Source organism: Balearica regulorum, chromosome 6 (assembly GCF_011004875.1).
Source record: "Balearica regulorum gibbericeps isolate bBalReg1 chromosome 6, bBalReg1.pri, whole genome shotgun sequence".
NCBI classification, from domain to species: Eukaryota; Metazoa; Chordata; class Aves; order Gruiformes; family Gruidae; genus Balearica; species Balearica regulorum.
The window spans coordinates 16,445,918-16,464,709 of NC_046189.1; the positions used below are offsets into that span (position 1 = coordinate 16,445,918).

Below are 18,792 nucleotides of genomic sequence, written 5' to 3' on the forward strand. Positions count from 1 at the left end.
GATACACGGATACAGAGTGTGTACACATTAAATGAAAAGGACAAAATTTACATGTATATCCACATTTCTTACGCAGGTAAAGTGACTTGACGCATGAATCATCACCAAACATGGGTCTCCTGAACCATGCTGCTTTCTCTTACAAACTGATAGCTAGTTTTCCACTCTCTTGTCCAACTCCATCTTGACATTGCTAGTTCTTGACTTTTTGACTTTTTTTTTTTTTTTTCTATTTACCACCTGATTTACTGCTCTTCCCCTTGTCTTAAAATAAATGAATCTCTTCTATCCAGTGGCTAGTAGTATAACAGTTTTACACTGGCTGGGTATTGTATTATTTTTTCTAACTTAAAAATATTTCCCAAATATATCTTATTAGATAATCTGCCTTCTTGTACAGTTCTTCAGTACAGCGCTTAGGTACAGAAGTAGTGATTTTTAGGGAGATGGGTTAAAAAAAAACCCCAAACCAGGCAATTTTTGCAAAGCTTCCCCTTCCCCCCCTCCTTGGTTTTTATGACACTTCTGAATGAATTTGCAGAGAGGATTTTATAGAATGTCTAGAAGTTTTAATTTGTACTATTCAGCATTTCTGCTGTTACCAAGACGAAATAATTGGGGAGAGGGGCATTCTTTTTTTGAAAATGCAGTAAATGTCTCAGTTTCTTCATTCAAATAAAAGTTGTGGATTCTTTTTTTCTTGTTATTCTGTATCTGTCTTATTTTTACAATAGTTTGTGTTCACTTTTACAGGTACTACTAATATTTTGGCCCACACTCTCTATGGTATTAAGCATGCAGTGACTGCAGCATTGCACATTATAATGGGTAAATGTTTTTACAGATGTTTTCAGATTTGAAATAATGAAGCAACATTTAGACGTTTGCCATAACCAGTTGTTTAATAAAGACATGCCATTATGCTATATCACTGTAAACTATATTGTGAGACTTTAAAACCCAAATGATTCTATCCTCATTTATAACGTATTGGAAAGGTTATGATTCTTTGAGTACAGTTTAGTAGCAAAGGTTGCGGACCTCATCTTCTGGTACCTAAATTCTGCCATGGAATAATGCCTGATTTTGGCATTCATGCCCTATTACTGATGTTCTTTTAAAGCAAAAAGTAACCTTTCCCAGACTTGATTGTGTGAACAGTGTTACTCTGTGTGTTGTTATGCAATGATTGGTTGCATTAATCACTTGATTATTTTAATTTAATATACCTGCTGAAGACAATAGGAAAATATTCAATACTGTCAGCTTGACAAAGTGGTTAGAATTAGACTTTTCAGGGAAGTATTGTCATTTTTCTGAGAAAGTATCATTCATGTCTTTATCTCTGTGTACATGTCTTTTAAACACTAACAGTTTCTTTAAGAAAGCTTTATTAGTAGGAAAAACTGTATCACTTGCCATTCAGTCTGCACAATAGGTTTTTGAATGTGAAAATGTAGTTATGCTGAAGGAAAAAACTAGGTTGCCAGTGCAAACCTTATTTTCAAGTGTTAGCAAACAGCAAATACTTAGTTGGGCAATGTTAATATTCCTGTCAAAGCAATTTTTCTTTAGGATGCTTTTTATTAAATAAAAAAGAGAATAAAAGGGGAGATAGTTCCACTCTGAGTATCTTTTCTAGACTGCAAGCAGCAGTGGAAGAGACTTTGCTCTGTTTCTTAGATATTAATATACAAGCCTTTACATGCAAAATCTAAAACTGTATTTTTAAATCAGAGATGCTCAATCTAATGGAAACCACCAAGGTTCTATTACATAAAAAAATGTATATACCCCTCCTGGAACAGAATTAGATGTCTAAATTCTATAACTGTAAACATAAATATATTTAAAACCTATATTTAAGAGTTCCTGTAACTCCTCCGGTACAGTGTACAGTACAATGGTTGTAAACCATTGCAAACATTTGGTGGAGTGGTTGGAAATATTTATGTAGCAATATTGCATTTTCTTTGATGCTGAGTTTTGAAAATTTGAATAGAATTAGGAGTCACTCCCTGCACAGCCTGATAGAATCGCTGAATTTTTGCCGTAACATTTTTAATATTTTGAAGCATCTAGGTGTTCCTCTCTGAAATTACTGCTTTAATAGAGTCTTAATTATATCTAGATTAATTTCAGTTTCAATCAATAAAACTTGACTTCTAAAGGAGAGAAGAGTCTGGAGTTTTTTCTCTCAGTTAAATTAGGTAAAAAGGAAATGGTAAGTTGTATTCAATTTGAAATACAGATGTTATTTGTAATTTCTGATCTTTATCTTTGAAATTTTAGGACATATTCAACCAGTAGATGTCTGTACTTTCAGTACTGCCAGCAAGCTTTTGCGGTTTGGGTTCTCAGCTATGTTTGGTTTTGGTGCAAGGACTCTAGCTTTGGCCGAAAAACACCGTTGGATGCCCTCCAATCAGCGGAAGGATTTTGCTTTTATCAAAACACTGGCAGATCTCAAGTATGCCATGAACTGTTATATTTTTCTAGTATTTCTTACTTTCTTGAAGAAAATCCAATAATAAATGTGGTAAAAATATAGACACCAGTGATTTAGCTATCTTAACTTCTTAACTGCAGACAGATTTGACTCAGATGTGATGTATATCCCTCTTACAAGTTAAAGAGGAGATAAATTCTGTATATTCAGCATTTGCTTTAAATCATCTTAACTTGGATAAAAGTTTGTCTAGCAGTCAGAATATTGGTTTACATGATAATAAACATCAATACTTTTCTAGGCCAGAGGAATGTGAATTATCATTTCTACCTCTACAAATTCCACAGGAAGAGTCTCATGAGAATGACAGGTAAGTAAAACTGTGTCAAACAACTCCAAAGCTAAAAAATATGTGTCTTTGACAATAAAAATGTATAAATTCTTAAATTTGTTCAAATTTGATCATCAGGTAAAACAATCTTTAAAAAGATTTATTTTGACAACTGCAGACTTGTAGACTTTGTAAAATCTTCCCTGTAGACTATAGAGAATTTTGTTACAAAGCAGTTTTCTGCTCAGTATTACTGGTTTGTTCAGTTCCGTTAATCTGTTCTTCCACTGAGATCTTAATTTTTTCTAAAAATGTTTAAATGTACTGAAGTGACTTTAAATTATTTTACCTATGTGTTTCTACCCTTTTAGAAAGAAGAAGGAGAAAATTAAAAAAAAGAGTGAGTTTTTCCTTTTATGATTATTTAAAAGTGAACTGTGGCTTGTTAAGCTGGAGTAATATAGAATTACTCTGTTCTATTTAGGTAGCAAGGATCAATGGCACAAAATTCAGGGTCACTTCCTGAATGTCAGCATTATGGCAATCCCTTGTCTGTGTTCAATGGCACCAAGAGGCTTGGCACCTAATACGAGGTCAGTAGGGGTTTAACGAATTAGTCATGTCTATAAATTCTGACATCTTACCTTAAGACCTTGGCTTTTCCGAGAATACGAGCCTGTGTTTAGGTAGTCTGGTCCCCCTGGAATGGGGGAGGGAGCATGGACTGCAGCAGACTTGATAATCCCAGGAATTGTAATCAGTTTTTGGATCAGCCAAATAAGGTCAAGCAGTCTAACTAGAATAATGAGTGGATAATTGCTGTGATTAAATTAGTTGGCAAGTCTGACTTAAGTAGTAGTCATTCAGCAGTCATCTGTCATAGGATTTGGCTATATGTAGAAACTTCGTTCTTGGATTTTATTTTATGTTTTCAAATATAAAGGTGCTCCTCATCTTCTGCTTTACTGCCAGCAAAAATGAAGTATGAATCTTTCTCCTGTCATGAAGAACTGAAATTCACACTTCTGTCTTTTGTTGTTGTTTTTGTTTAGTTGGATTGGGGTTTTTTGTTTGTTTTCCTGACCTTGGGAATTACAGTTTATGCATATAGGGTTTTGGAAAACAAATGAGTATGTAATCTGGTTGTTGACATTGACTCATTTTGCCTTTAGCTCCTTGTTGAGAGCATGCTTTGTTGTGGTCAAAACGGTTATCAGGTCATAGATATTTATACTTGATGTATCCAGTTGAGGATTAAGCAGAGTAGCAAGTACAAACTTTGTAGTTGTACATGAAATGCAACATGCTCCCTCAAAAAAGAATGCAGAAACTCATATATATGTGTGAGTGTCTATTAAAAAACCCCAACACTCAGGGAAGTTTATGGAATGAATCTGTTTTGTTTAATTTGATTATTATTAGGTGAAAATAGATGTGCCTTAGAATTGATCAGGTATTTTTCTTCAAGTTCCTGGTGGATCTGGTAGAATCTGACTTCTTGGAAACAATATAGAAACAAATGTTTTTGATGAAACTCTTATTGAGAAGTTTTCTTTGCTACAGAGGTCCTGCTAAGCCTCATACAACTCAAGATAGTGCCCTGATACTGTCCCCTCAGGAACTTACTCTTCAGCCTTTAGTGTGTTACATACCAGTCAGTAGAAAGATTCTGACAAGAATTGAAGAAATTAGTCTTTTTTAGCTTTGCCTTCTCTTTCCATCTGTTCTGGCACTTGTTTCTCAGTGACAGGGAATTTTATGAGAACTCCATGCAATTATTGCAGGTTTGAAGGAGCCTGTTTCTCATACAGTGTAGTTGCTCAGTAGATCCCCCTATCTTTTCATATAAGGACAGCCTTTTTTCCCCCTCTTTTTAAAAGTAATCTTAGGTGTGCAGTCAGCTATAGTGGGGTAAGAAAGAGTAGACTCTTCTGACAGGTGCTTCGTTTCTCATAGTGCATAGCAACTTGGCTGTAAGGCTTTTCAACAGTGGAAATCTAAATGTTGCACTACTTATTATTAGAGACTCAAGACCCATTATGGAAGCATCAGCTAAACTCAGCTAGGTTTCTTCACTCTGTCCTATTTTCTCCAAGAGGTTTTTGCCATGTGAAGACATTTGAAGTGGAATGAAACCTTCGGCTGCTGTTTGTAACTCTATACTAGTCTAAATTTACAGAAACATGTCAAGATACATTTAACTGTCTGCCCTATGCAAGCCATGTGGGACATTTGTTTCTCACAGCGTAGGTGGTGTATTTCGCTGCAAATTGGACTTTCAAGAGAATTAATGAGAATTTTTACTCATCTCTGAATGTAAAATGCCATAGTGCCGAATGTATTGCCCAGTAGCCTCCTGTGCCCTTTTATTGCAGCAAATATAAGGAGGCAACTTTTTCAATTTCACTATCACTGTTTTCTAAATCAGCAAAGTAATGCTACACCAGGTGACTTGTTTAATACTTATGGAAAAATTATCATCCTAAATTGTGCTATATCATCTGAGAACGTTCCCGATGCAGTTGTTCAGTAGCCAGAGAACTATGAGTGGGGAGAGATCTGTGGTGGTAGGCTGGAAATATATTTTTTAAACATTCTTAACATAGTTTCCAAGCATACATGGTAAATAAATAAATATATATATGTATGCATGTATATTCAGAAGATACGAAATACATCATCTCTATATAAAATTCAGTCTCAGCAGTGATTGTTATGTTCTTCAGATCCTCTTCTTGAACATTGATTTGTATCTATAACTTAAACAGGACTTAGGCGTGATTGCATTGAGATTCAGGTCGTTGGGTTCTGTGACAAGGTACAGTTGCATTAAGGAATCTGTGAATTGATACTAGCTCACTGGCTGACCCAAATTCTCAAAGATGCTAAAATATCAATGGTGACTGGATACCTAGGACCACTGAGTATCTGCACTGCAGGGTCTCTTCTTGATTAATCTCTAGTATCTGACTGGTTTATCTTGTACAAAATTCCCTTCAGTTTTTAACTTTTATGTGCTTTGTGAAATGTGTAAGCAGAACTGTACTGAGAATTGCTGAAAGAATAATGGCATAGCGCAATATCAGGATCTTTGTTAGGGCAGCATGAGTGTTAATGGAGGAGATGAAGGAACCCATCTGCACTGGGTTATATGATGGGGATGTGCTTGCATGCATCATGGGAATGGCTTCTTGGCAAAGCTCTGCCTCACGACATTTATGGTAATCATTATACTTTGCTGGAGAGAAAAGCAAGAAGATAAATTTGTCATCCCCAATATTTAAAAATCATCTGTTAAGTAGAAAAGCAGAGGTTTTTTAAATTATATGTATTATGGTCAATACATTATGGATATTGATAGGGGAGTACAATTTTATTATTACAGTGTGTGTTATATCAATGCTAAATAACCTAAATTTCATACTTTATATTGATTGGAGAGAAGGAGGATTGGCAAAAAGATTTAAAAAAAACATTGAGACTATTCTATTAATCTATTTTGAAGAGCCAGTTAAACTTCCAAATTAATGAATTTTCTTGTGGAAACTAAATTGGTCTGCTTTTTCAGGTTGAATAATGGAAGCATGGCTCTTATTGTTGTACAAAACACTTCTCGAACAGAGTTTATAAAACATCTGAAAAGATACACCAGCATAAAAAATCAGGTACTGTTAATTTCTTTCTGGTGATTATAGAAAGAACAGTTCATCATGAAGGTAGACATACTGCAAGAGTTAATGTTAGCATCCTCATAAGGAGACTTAGCTTCCTGTCAGAATACATTAGCCCCCTTTTTATCTGATTTTTTTTTTCTTTTAAATCACTAGACTAATACCGATTAGCCTATTTCAGCCCATCTGTTGTGGTTTAAATTGTATTTGTGTTGTACCATAGTTTTACGGGTGTAAAACCCTTTCATCACAATAAAGGAAATACATGCTGTATTTAAATTTTGTGTAGTACAGAGATCAAGAATGCAGACTGGGGGGGCATCATGCAACTCTTTGTACGAAATAGGTAAAGTCCATAATTTCAGGAGATCAGTGTATGCTATGCTGGTAGCAGTGGACTATGACCATTGATTTTTAGCAGGTATGCATTCCATCTAGTTATGAATGTTTGCAGAATTGCATTTCAAAATTGTGGTCATTATTCCGTCTTTGAAGAGAAAAATGAAGCATCGAAACACAGTGCCTTATTGCTGGCCTAAATACCCGGTGCATAGCCTAAGTGTACTGGTACTCGTTCAAATGTTTCAGGATTATGTGAAATCACTTTTACAAGAAGGTTTAGATTTGAATTAGATAACTGTTCAACAGTCAGAGGGTTTTGGGGGGAGGCAATTCCATGTGGATGACAATTCCATGTGACAGCACTAACAGCTGCATTTAGGAAATAGTTTATGCTTTCCAGTTATGCTTTTGGAGGAAGGCTTTGCTTTTCTCTTTACCTTTATAGTTCGAAATTAGACAAGGAGATGTGGACCCTCCTTTAAACTTAAGATCACCATTTACTGGAATTCTAACTAGCCTTGTTTAGGACAGGATTACTGGTAATGGTGAACAGAGCTCAGGAAAAAGTCTGCTTGGATTTTCACATACTCTGAAAGCACGTGCCATTTTGGTCTGTGCAGTATATACCACCTCACCTGTAAATTGAGCAAGTCCGATACGGGAATGCAAATGGAACACTACCATTTTTTCTGAGGCACTATTTAGGATAAAAGCTTGTTAATCTGTAAATGCTAGCTGGAATATATAATGCCTGATGTGGTCAAAGCTAGAGTTAAGTGTTCTCACTTACTTAAGACAAAAAAAAAAAATAAAGCAAGCTTTTTAATTTCAAGTAATCCAGTTTGTTGCTAAGCTACCACCGGTATCTTTCATCTTCATTTAATATGTATCTGTGTTTGGTTTAGTTCAATTTTCCCTTTGTTGAGACCTACACAGTTCAAGAAGTAAAAGTACAACCAAGGCTTAAAAGTGGGCTTGATGCCAAGGAAAATACATATTTGAATGCTGCTTCTGCGGAAGGAAATTACCCTTGGAATATAGATGGAGACTTAATGGAAGAAGCATCAGAAGTTCATGTTCGGTAAGTACTACATTTATGGACTGTATAGCTGTAACAGATTAGTACCATAATCTCAAGTGTATGTAACACAGATGACACCAAAACTGGGTGTTTTAAATACTGCAAGAACAATCCTTTTGTGTGCTGCACAGTCTGGCTCCTTTGGCACTGTTTCAGCCTCTGCCCTGTTGCCTTGTGCCCATCTTTGGAAGGTTCGTTATGACCCACTTGGCATTTCCTTTCTGCAGCTTCGTCAGCTTCCAGCTCCATTCCAGCACTTCTTTCTGCCTCTTACTTTACCTTTCTGTTTCTTAGAGGAGAACAGAAGCATAGAAAGGTCTGTGACTCTGGGAGGAGCTCCTTATGGGATAAGGATTCCCAAAAAATCAGTGTGTGTAACCTTAATAAAAACCTGTAGTTGTTCAATTGTGAGAAACTTAGCACTGCTTGAGAATAGTCTCCTTATGTAGGATCAAAGAAAGAGACTGTGAATGCACAGGGAAATGGGAGGATTATCAGTGGAATTAAATGGGTGATGGCTCATTCTTCTGTGATGCACACAGGATTAGTCAAAGGCACAGAGCTCAGAGTAACAGTCTGATATGTTAAAAGACAGATCATGTTATAGGATATATAATATATACTTCTAAAGATGACTGTATAGGAAGTGTCAAAATGTAATTCACTTGATTTTATTCAATATAGCACTTCATACATATTTGTTCTAACACACACCCCACACCCCTCATTGCAAGACTTAATGAAATTGATAAAGTTTGACTTCCTCACTTCACAGGGTGCATCCTCAACTTATTAATCTCTATGGTGTGAACACTGATGACCTGGAGAGCTCCCAAGCAACATGCAATTGCATATAGAAGGGACATGCTGCCAGTTCTGCTTTAAAGAATCCTTTTTTCACCTCTATGGACAGCTTTCCAAGGTCCCAGTCTTTCACTCACTGAATTCGGTTGTTGTAGCAGAAGCTGAACGGGGACGTTTGTAATATTTCTGGTTTTAAATTCTTATCAGGTTATATATTTTTATTAGGTTATATTTAAGTGTGAAGAAACTGTTAGGCTTAGCAAGAAAAAATGAAAACTGATTATATTGGTCTCTTATAAATTTGGGGTTTGAGAAGTGTCTGTCAGAAGAAATTTTTTTTTAAAATTATTCTAGCTTTTGCAATAAATACAGTATGAGATACTTTTAAGTGTGCTGCTGCTATCCATGTTGTCAGGTAACTCATTTCAAATAGACCTGGTGAGTGGAGGTATGGTACCACCTCATGCTGAAGAATGGTGCAAAATACAGATTTTATTTTTTTTAATCAAGTACTTCCATTTCTAGTATCATGTTTAATGTTGCCTTAATGTATTTGCTTTCAAATTGTTTCTAGTCAAACAGTGATATAGAATATGCTGATGTCTTACACAGCTCTTTTTTAGTTGAAATGTATTTTAAAGACTACTCTTTGTACAAAATAAGTATTTAAAAATATTTTATCTATCCTAGAACTGAAACGATATTCAGCATAGGTTTTGTTGTTGCTGAGAATAAAGTTATGATAAATAACTTAGAGTTGACTTAAATTTTTATAACTTCCTTATTTTTATGAGTGTTTGGGTTTTTTGTTTGTAACTTATTAAATATTTAATACAATTATTTGAGAAGACAGCAAATTAAGACTATATTCTTTCTGGAAACTGGCTTGCTTTGACATGATAAGTAGCAGACCGACAAGTTTGTCTGTCTGCAGGACTACAAGGATAATGAACATTTTCCTGTTCGCTTCGCTATGAATCGTTTGGAAGGCGGCTGACAAATAACAGTAAGAAAGCTGCATTCTCTCATAGCTAGAATGAAGTGCTTTAAGTTCTTCCTTCAGTAGGCAGTCGAGTAGAATGTGAAATGCAGAACTTTTAAGATTTTGTTAAATCAAGGCCCTAAGCCTTTACATGGGATCTATACCTACCATATTTTATTTGATTCTAAATACCGCTTGCCAAAAATTCTTACCTGCAATAAATACGCAGGACAAAGTACTGCCCCTAAAGTACCGCAGGTGATTATTTGTCTCCTGAGGAGAAGCCGTTACTTGTTGAAAATCTCACGCAGTTTCTGCAGTCAAAGCTGGCCAGCAGTAAAGGCCAAATTCCTAGACAATCAAACGCCTGCTTCATGGGCAATTATTATAGGAACCTTGTAGGTAGTTCTGCTCTTTGCACTGGAGTTAGTGGCTGCAGAGCAGGATCAGAGTCACAGCATACTTGGGGCTGGAACGGGCCCCAGCTGGGCTCTAGCCCAACCTCCTGCTCAGAGCAGGGCCAGCCACGAGATCAGATCTGGTCACTCGGCGCTTCATCCAATCCGGCCTTGAAACCTCCAAGGATGGAGACGACACAACCTCTCTGCACCCCTGTCCGATGCCTGGCTGGCCTCGTGAGGAAAATGTTTTTCTTTACGTCCTGTTGGACCCTCTCATTTCAGTTTATACCTGTTGTCTGAGTCACAGTGAGTAGTCGCCAGTTAAATTACTATAACTGATACTATATCGCATTAAGTATTTTTAACATATTAAAACAATTCAAACTGAACTTCTTAAAGTTCTCTAAGAAGGAGATTCCAGCTACATTTTGTAGATTTAACTGTTTTATTACATAACTGAAAATTAACAAAATAATTGAACTTGCAGAAGAAATAGCATCCATGTGCTTAACTTGTTGGGGTTCTTTTTAATAACATGAAATGGAGTGGCACTTTACAACCTTGCCACCATCAGGACATAGTACATTCATTTTTTATCAACCTGGTTTATAAAAGTTAATTGAATTTTGCTTCATATCCTAAGAACAGGCCACCAAAATTTACATTTTAATAAAATCTGAATAGGAAGTATACCATTTCTAAGGCAACATTATCACATGTACTGATATAGGTAAACAATTTCAAAGATAAATAAAATGCTTTAGTCTCACTTCTTTGCATTGTTTGTACTAAAAAAGAATGTTAATACTTTTTGCAGTATTTGAGGTATGTTTTTCACAATGTGCTGTAACATCAATCTAATTTCTGTTCAAAGATATTTTGGTTAAAGTGCAAAAATTCACTAAAGCCATTTGGAAGGTAAGTATTTTGTGTATATTTTCATTGACTTGAAAAATGAAATATTTTCTTGCACATACTTTATTTTGATTTTTTTTTAAAAAAATAGATGCACATTCATTTGTCCTTTGCAGAAGATTTTAGAGAGAAAATTTACTTTGGAGTGATCCACATTTTTGGCATCAAAGTCAAAAGAAATTACAAAATGGTCCCCAATACCTTTAGAATCTGTGGACAATGCGGCTTTTATGGCACCGTATACTCTACTGACAACGGTACTTGTTGAAGGCACTCTGTATCACTTCAGAGTCTCAGGCTAATTCCGTACGAGGTGCAGCTTCAAAGTGTATGTACATATTACATTCATTTCTCCCTGCAGTTCAGAAAGACATCAAAGGCACAGCAAGAAAGGCCATATTGCATACTGCTGTCAATAAATTCAGTTATTAAAGAAGCTGTACATTCTCCAGTTGTACTGGGGAGCAAAGTAACACTTTTTTCCCCTGGATTGTACTATTTCACCAAAGCTAGGTGGCAGTGCAAACTTATCTAGCTGAAGAAACTTCCTGTAGTAGCAGAGCAGTGGTTTGAACCATGTTTCTATTCAGTCATTTGCCTTTCTGCTCAGTGGCTTCTGAGGATGCCTGTTTGGGTGGTATTTATCTGAAAACTCCACAAGAACCCAAGCTAGCTCTGCAAATGACTTCCTCATTAAGTACTTTCAGGTAAGGGGTGGCATTTGGAGTCGTTTGGGTATGTGTTTTTCTGTTTTGTCATCATGTGAAGTCTTTTTTTCAAGTCCTGGAAGAATGTCAGTACTAAATAATACTATGCTAAGTACTATAGAAAAATCTTCAAATAAATAAAAATAAATACTTGCTTTAAAAAAAAAAACAGATAGAAGTATTTCATTGGAGAAGTCCAAAACATCATGGCAGCAATATGTGAGGAAAGGATGAAACAACTAAGTCTGTCATGCTTGCAAGTACCACATTAAAGATGGCTACAAATTATGATCGCTGACACATCACTCATTCTACAGCTGCCAGAGGATTCTGCGCTGCTTCTCCAGCCTACCCCACAGAACTCCCTGCTCTGAATCCCCCTTTGACCTTCCCGGTTCTGGCTTGCCTGGGTGTCTAAGTCTCTGCTGCATTGTGGCTGTGCCTGTGAAGCCAAAGCTTACGAGGTTACCTTCAGAAGCCCAAGAGAGCTTCTGATAGCTGCTTTCTACATCTGTGCGCTCTACTTACAGTCCTTCTATTGGTTTAAGCTAATTTTACCTTTGTAAAACTGCCAAAGTTGAGATGAGGGAGGATTTCTTCTTGAATGTCTAATACAAAAATTACTGAAACTTGAAAATGAATAGAATAACTCATGCTAATGTGTTCGAGAGCTTACTTTCCAGGACTGGCAAACATTATTACTTTCTAGAAATTCTTCTTTCTGGTAAGTAATTCTTCTTCTCTTGATCTTTAGTGTTCTTCTGTCTGTTTGAAACCAGATATATAGCATTTCAAATATTACTGAGAGACTTCAAAACAAACTGTTTTACCATTTTCATTTTAGAAAAACAACAGTACTCTAAGGTGTAGTCCGCCATACAGTTCAAGGAACTAAAGCCTATTTTGAAAGAGTGAGTAAGCTCAAGACCGGTTTTCTTGTCGTTGATGTATCTCCCATGAATGAACCTGAATATTAAATTCTTCATTTTAAAACCAAACGTTTATTTGCCATCTTATTCATCTTTGTTTCCATTTGTAAAACTCCAGCTGTCTCTTTTGTTCTTGTCTTGAGGGACTGGTTTGTATTGCCTTTTGAAAAAGCCAATCTGAAATACATAATTTTGGAATCTGTTGTCAGCAAATTGTTGTTATCAAATCTAAACCATAAAAGATGAACTAAAATAAAATGCGTATCTGTGGTGCTTATGAACAATGGTATTTGCCATTGCTTTGTCATACCAAGTAATCAAGTGTTACTCATCAATCAAAAAAGTGGGTTTGCTTTTTCTTTTACTTTTTGGGAGGCTAATACTCTCCTTCAAGGAGTAAGCACATGTGGGCTTGTGAACTGTAACAGCCCACAGAATCCAGTATTTTTTACAATGTGAAATGGTAATAAAACTTTCCTGTGAAACTTGTTTCATTTCTACACTTCCCTGGGAAAAAGGTTGGATGGAGAAAGTCTGCATGTAGGTAAAGAAGTTAACAGTCTCTCAATTGCTTGTCAGAGGAGGTGCATCCTTCATAGTTTTCTTTTTTTTAATTATGCACAGGATTTTTTTAGCATTTATATTGCAGTTTAAAATCTTAAACATTTTATTCTGGAATGAAACTATGTTGTAGCCAATTAGTCATCATGTGTCAAGTGACATTAAATGTGGAGCACCATCCCACAAATATGATCCATTTGATATCATTAAATTATGTAAATCATTTGCAAACATGAGATACCATATCAAACATGGGAAGGGGTTTGTGGTGTTGAGTAACAGAAGATGTAGAATATGCAGAAGATAAAATGAAGGAAAAGGGAAAAGTATTTTGAAAAAACCCAAGTTACAGGAGGAATTATGTTTCTTTAGAAAGGACAGATAATAATAAAGTATTATTTATGTTTTAATCTGCATTAACAGATCCAAAGATCCACCAACAGTGTGAATTCCTGACTTGAGAACAACTGAGAAATACTGAAAACCTACCTTCCATAATATAAATGAAAGAAGCAAAAACAAGGTCACACCAACTATTAAGCCTATTCCAATAATTAGCACAGTAACACGGTATTTTGGCTTTTGGTGGTGCACTCCTTCCAAATAGACCTGGAAAGCAGAAAATAAGTTTAGTGCTAACTAATTTTTTTCCCCTAAAAGATACTGAAACAAACCAGGAAAATTAATTACATTCTTAAGTAATTAACATTATATTCATTGCCTGTGCATAGATATGTATAGAATTCCACAATTTTAATTGCTGTTGGTTTTTCTACTTTAACAAGTTTATCAAAAATTCATTAAGAGAATTCTTACATATGCAACTTGCTTGTCCTTGTGTAGTTCAATAACTTTTGCGTTTTTTTCTGGTGAGGCTGTTGCTCTTACTTCAAACTTCAATACTGATGCATCATCCTGATTAAAAAAAAAGTCTATCTTTTAAAAAAATAACTTCAACACATTAATTCCTACCCAGCAAAAATGGTAACACAGCTGCTCACAGAAACAGAATCTCACACAAACACACAATGGTGCCTTTTTCTGATCACAAAACAAATTAGTACCAGAAGCTGGAACGAAGCCCAGTTGGATTTTACTTAAGTCCACATCCATGCTGCTTTTCTTAGAAAAGTACAGTTATGAGTTGAAATTAAATCCCAATCCTACATAACCCAACCAGAATAGGCAAAGCAACACATATTATAAAATAAAGTGATAACCTAAAATACGTATTTTTCAGTGGTTTTAATTTTTCATATATCACCTTGAGACTTAGCATTGAAAACAAAAAACAGGTAACACCTACAAAGATTTGGATTTAATCACATTGTTTGCAAAAATATATTACTACTCAGAATTTATATGCAGAGAATACTGCAAATATGCCTTGAACTATTCCTCTCAAGTATGAAAAATTCCCGTGTTACCATTTCTAAAAGTGAAGGAGTAGCCTCCAGATGCAACTGAACGGTTGCTTCTCTTCCACTTTCCAGGTTTCCAAGCTTGCAATGTATTTGCAAGCAAAGGCTGTCATTTTTCATGCAGTACTGCAGAAGGGAGGGAAAGATTAAAACTTAGGTTTATCAACTTTATCATCTCAGTATTAAAGACACTCAGGAACATAGTAAAAAAAGATCTGTGTTTTTTTCCTGAAAAGTCAGGGTGTAACTCTAGGTTGTCATCCATCACTGCCAATCCATAGGTGCTAAAGGAACAGTACAAGGGACCAACCTAATTGTTATAGAAGACAACAGGTCATTTTACTTAAAAATTCAAATTTTTTTAGACTGAAAAGTAACAATTGTCATGATTTGGTTATATGGCTTTTTTACACTGTTGTTTCAAATTAGCTTTTATCAAGAATGGTAAATGGCAATGACTATATGATATCTGGTATAAACAGTGTAATTGATCGATCCTTACACTTGTACACTGCCAGCTAGCACCATTTCACTCAACTTTGGAGAAGACAAAAAAGCAAGCCTGTACACAATGATTATATTATTTGTCCAAGATGGCAATGCCTGAGTTCTGATGTGACATTCTAGTGCAGGCTGTCTCTCAATCATTGTTTGATGTTCCTTGTAATTTGCTTACTTAAAATCCTGAATTAACATATTTTTAAAATGTCCAGCTTCTTTTAAGATGAAAGTATTAAACAAAATTGTACTTTATCAAACACAAGTTGCAGGACACTGATTTCTATGAGAACAAACCCTCAAAAATGTAACACTAGAATAGCAATTCTGGTTTGGACTACATAGTCAAGTATCTCATCTCCAGCAGGGTCCATTAGCAGGTGCAGAGGGATAAGCTTGAACAGGCCAGGCATGTACGATATTCTCCCAGCCTCCCAAATATTTTTAATAAGAAGCTCTTGAGCCAAAAATCATTTCCCTATATTTTGTTATTCTTGATGACTTTCAGTCCCATTAACTTGTATGGTCTCCCTTGGAATTAATTTATTTTTAGCGTTCATAACCCTTCAGTAAGAAATTCTACCATGAGTACTACTTTTGGGGTTGGTTTTTTTTTTTTTGAACTTCGCTCTTATTAGTTACATTTGATGGCACTTTTTTGATGTGGAAAAGACAATGAATATTTGATCTGCATACTTCATGTAATTAAAATTAAGACTGTTTTTCCCACATGCATCTTTTTGGATTTGTTACTGGATTTCATCTGTTGTGGTGTTTGCCCACTGATTGTTACACAACCATTCTGCAGTTCTTTGTAGGTGACTGTCATCCACACTGACTGCAGTGACATGTCATTAATCTACTTCCTCATCTCAGTTCTCACCTCTTTCACTGAAGTCACTTATGACTATCCTGAACTTATCAGAGGTCACACCACAAATCCTGGGAAGACTGCTCTGGTGACCTCATCATGTAAGATATACAGTTGTCTTACAGCTTCTTCATACAGTCATTTATTTCCCACTGATGCCAAAAGACAGACCTTACCATTTGTCTCTTAGCAGGTTTTGAAAAGAAAGTGACAAGATCCTTTAATATGTTTTCATTTTTTTCTGCTGCACTACAGTTTCTGGGATATTGATTATAGGAGCACTGTCCAACTGTTGTCTGGAAATAAAAATAACATAATTATGCACTGTTAGAATTAAATTAAACATCAGATAATTGGAATACAGATTTCTGAAAGCCAAGAACCTCAAAAGGAATGTAACTTTTACTTCCAGCATTCTAAAACCCATGGACTGAAGATCATCCCATTCTTGTTCACTCTGCTTCCCCACAGCTCACAAGCTTGTATGTTTCTGTGTACACTGAGTTACACATAACGGTTTAGGAAGTAGATATGATTGAACCAGAAAGGGGCTTGAGGTTTTTGTGCTCATTTGAGTCAACTACGGTAGGCATATTTAGACATACTGTAGACATAAGGAATCTCTTGCACCCTATTTTAGCTGATTCTTATGACTATTAATGTTCTACAAAGGAAAAGACTGTATGCTATATATTCTACATAACCATGAATATTCTGTTTGATATACAGTAATTAAGACTGATGGACTGGATTCTTTAAGGAGTTACCCACTGCAGAAATTCTTTGATTTGTTTTAATACAGTGTATTCTACTCCTTAACAGCAGGAAAGAATTGACAAATACAGCTGCATGCCAAGGATCAAGCTTTGCACAGATGGATTCACTGAATTCAGGGGGACTCTAATAAGCACCTAAGGTATTAGGTATGACTGAAAGAAACGGATAGAAATCAAACACATACTTAGTAGCTAGTTCTGCTATGCTCTGCTTCTCTTTTTCATAGAATTTGTACAGCTAATAAAATTATATGAAGTAACCTGTGCTTACCTTGATATCCAATATGTTGAATAATTTGGAGTCATCGGGTGGAAAAGCATTAGGTATCATTATCTCTAAGTTTGTATTTGGAGCCATGCTTGGTCCTGCACCGATAACCTTGTGGGGAAGAATGTTACACATTTAAAGCTTTAATTCATGGTAGCTCTTCAAGTAACAAACAAAAAAACCCCCAAAACCAACCCCCCAAAACCCCCATAAAACTTCACAGAACGGGGTGGCACCTGCATTGTTACCCTGTCACGAAAGTAGATCCTGCTAGGAGTTGTGACATTTAAAGAGATGAGTTGCTTAATTCATTCTGTAGGTTTACGAAACCCTTCACTTCTCTGAACCTATTGAGTAAGTAGCGCTAATCTGTGATGACTACCCTGAGGTCATACAGCCTGCCTTCCAGGAGAATATGCAAAAGGAACTAGGAGACATTAATGTCTAACTCCTGCTTTTAATGCATTGGAGACAAATCTGATACCTATAGATCCTCTTATAAAGAGCTCCTAGTTCCTTTTGCTTACCATAAGATAATTCCTTTTAAAGTGTTTCTTAATGGACGAAGTGGCAAGTCAGAACTGTGCTACCACTTTCAATCCTGCTTGTGCCAAGTATTTTTTCTCTGACCATTCAGTGAAAGATTTTTCAGGCCAAAAAAAGTGTTCAAAGAGGGATTAACAGCCACTTCCCATCACTAATGCACAAAAGTTGCTTACCGTGCTCTTGTAAAGTTCCCTTATTGACTGTGCAGACTGTCATTAGATACACTGGAAATCTAAGCATTAACCTTCTAAACAAGGATAACAGGGTTTACAAAGAAAAACTCTTACATGGAAAGTGAAGTTGATACTCTCCTTCATACACGTAACTGGTGAATCTTTCTCATTTGTTCCATAAACAAATGAAGCTGGTGATACAAACCTACAATGGTTTAGAAGTGGTTAATTAATAGAATTGCTATATATCATTAGCATAACTTTCTGCTCCATGCTATCTCTAGTAAGATTGATTCTAAGAAAATACCCGAGTTTGCATTTAAGTAAATCTAGGAGTACTGAGTAGAAGTCCTCTACCTTTGTACTCTTTCCTCTTAAAAAGACAGATGAATCGGAGAAAGTTGTAAATCCTCACCCAAAACTATGCTCCATGAACGTCCCACAACAAACCCAGAATTTGGTTTATGTTAAGCAAGGAATCTCAGCTATGCTGTGCTCTTATTAAATACCTCTTTCTATAAAAAATATTCCAATTCTTAAAAAGTATTAGTCTGTTAAGGGACAAGTTCAAAGCACCACAGATATCATTGGTCTCATCTCAGAGCACTGGAAACAAGATCTTAGGAAGTGTATGGGTCAGACCCCAGGACAGCTGTGCCATCTCATTCCCAGGATTTTTCAGCTACATCGCAGTTCTGCGTGAAAGCTTTGGGCATTTAGAATAGTAACAAGACAACAGCTCTATGGCTGTGCAGGTATAGCAATAGCTGACTTACCCATGAGCATTTAATTCAATCTCATATTTTAGAGGTACAGCTAAAGTTTGCGTGTTATCCAGCAACATAGTCCCATCTTCATTTTTACTATAAAAACGCAATGAAAGAAAAATGAATATCAAATGCATCATCATATGCTATGCATTATTTCTATAAACAAATATTAAACAGACCTTTCAGCTTATTAAAAAAAAAATTTACTGATAACATGTCAGGCAGTTAAAAAAAAAGAATGTTCTGTACAGGCAGAAACCTGCTCATTATTTAAATAGCTATTACTTGTTTTCTTT

The 18,792-nt window shown here is 35.8% G+C and overlaps 2 protein-coding genes across 3 annotated transcripts in view; one reads left to right on the forward strand and one right to left on the reverse strand.

The window, feature by feature from the left end:
* Window positions 1-8,788, forward strand: part of CERKL (CERK like autophagy regulator) — a 54,729-nt gene extending 45,941 nt beyond the window's left edge. For both annotated transcript variants that reach the window (XM_075756503.1, XM_075756504.1), the window contains exons 6-13: window positions 754-828; window positions 2,293-2,470; window positions 2,751-2,819; window positions 3,152-3,180; window positions 3,265-3,373; window positions 6,349-6,445; window positions 7,699-7,874; window positions 8,650-8,788. In XM_075756503.1, coding sequence (XP_075612618.1) covers window positions 754-828; window positions 2,293-2,470; window positions 2,751-2,819; window positions 3,152-3,180; window positions 3,265-3,373; window positions 6,349-6,445; window positions 7,699-7,874; window positions 8,650-8,731 — 815 coding nt within the window. In that variant the 3' untranslated portion in view covers window positions 8,732-8,788. The remainder of the gene's footprint in view (window positions 1-753; window positions 829-2,292; window positions 2,471-2,750; window positions 2,820-3,151; window positions 3,181-3,264; window positions 3,374-6,348; window positions 6,446-7,698; window positions 7,875-8,649) is intronic.
* A 2,233-nt stretch (window positions 8,789-11,021) lies between these two features.
* Window positions 11,022-18,792, reverse strand: part of ITGA4 (integrin subunit alpha 4) — a 39,516-nt gene continuing 31,745 nt past the window's right edge. Inside the window, exons 21-28 of the mRNA XM_075756502.1 lie at window positions 18,503-18,589; window positions 17,841-17,931; window positions 17,011-17,118; window positions 16,140-16,259; window positions 14,601-14,720; window positions 13,990-14,088; window positions 13,663-13,782; window positions 11,022-12,789 (exon numbers count right to left, since the gene is read on the reverse strand). Of these exons, the coding sequence (XP_075612617.1) occupies window positions 12,697-12,789; window positions 13,663-13,782; window positions 13,990-14,088; window positions 14,601-14,720; window positions 16,140-16,259; window positions 17,011-17,118; window positions 17,841-17,931; window positions 18,503-18,589 (838 nt within the window). The 3' untranslated portion in view covers window positions 11,022-12,696. The remainder of the gene's footprint in view (window positions 12,790-13,662; window positions 13,783-13,989; window positions 14,089-14,600; window positions 14,721-16,139; window positions 16,260-17,010; window positions 17,119-17,840; window positions 17,932-18,502; window positions 18,590-18,792) is intronic.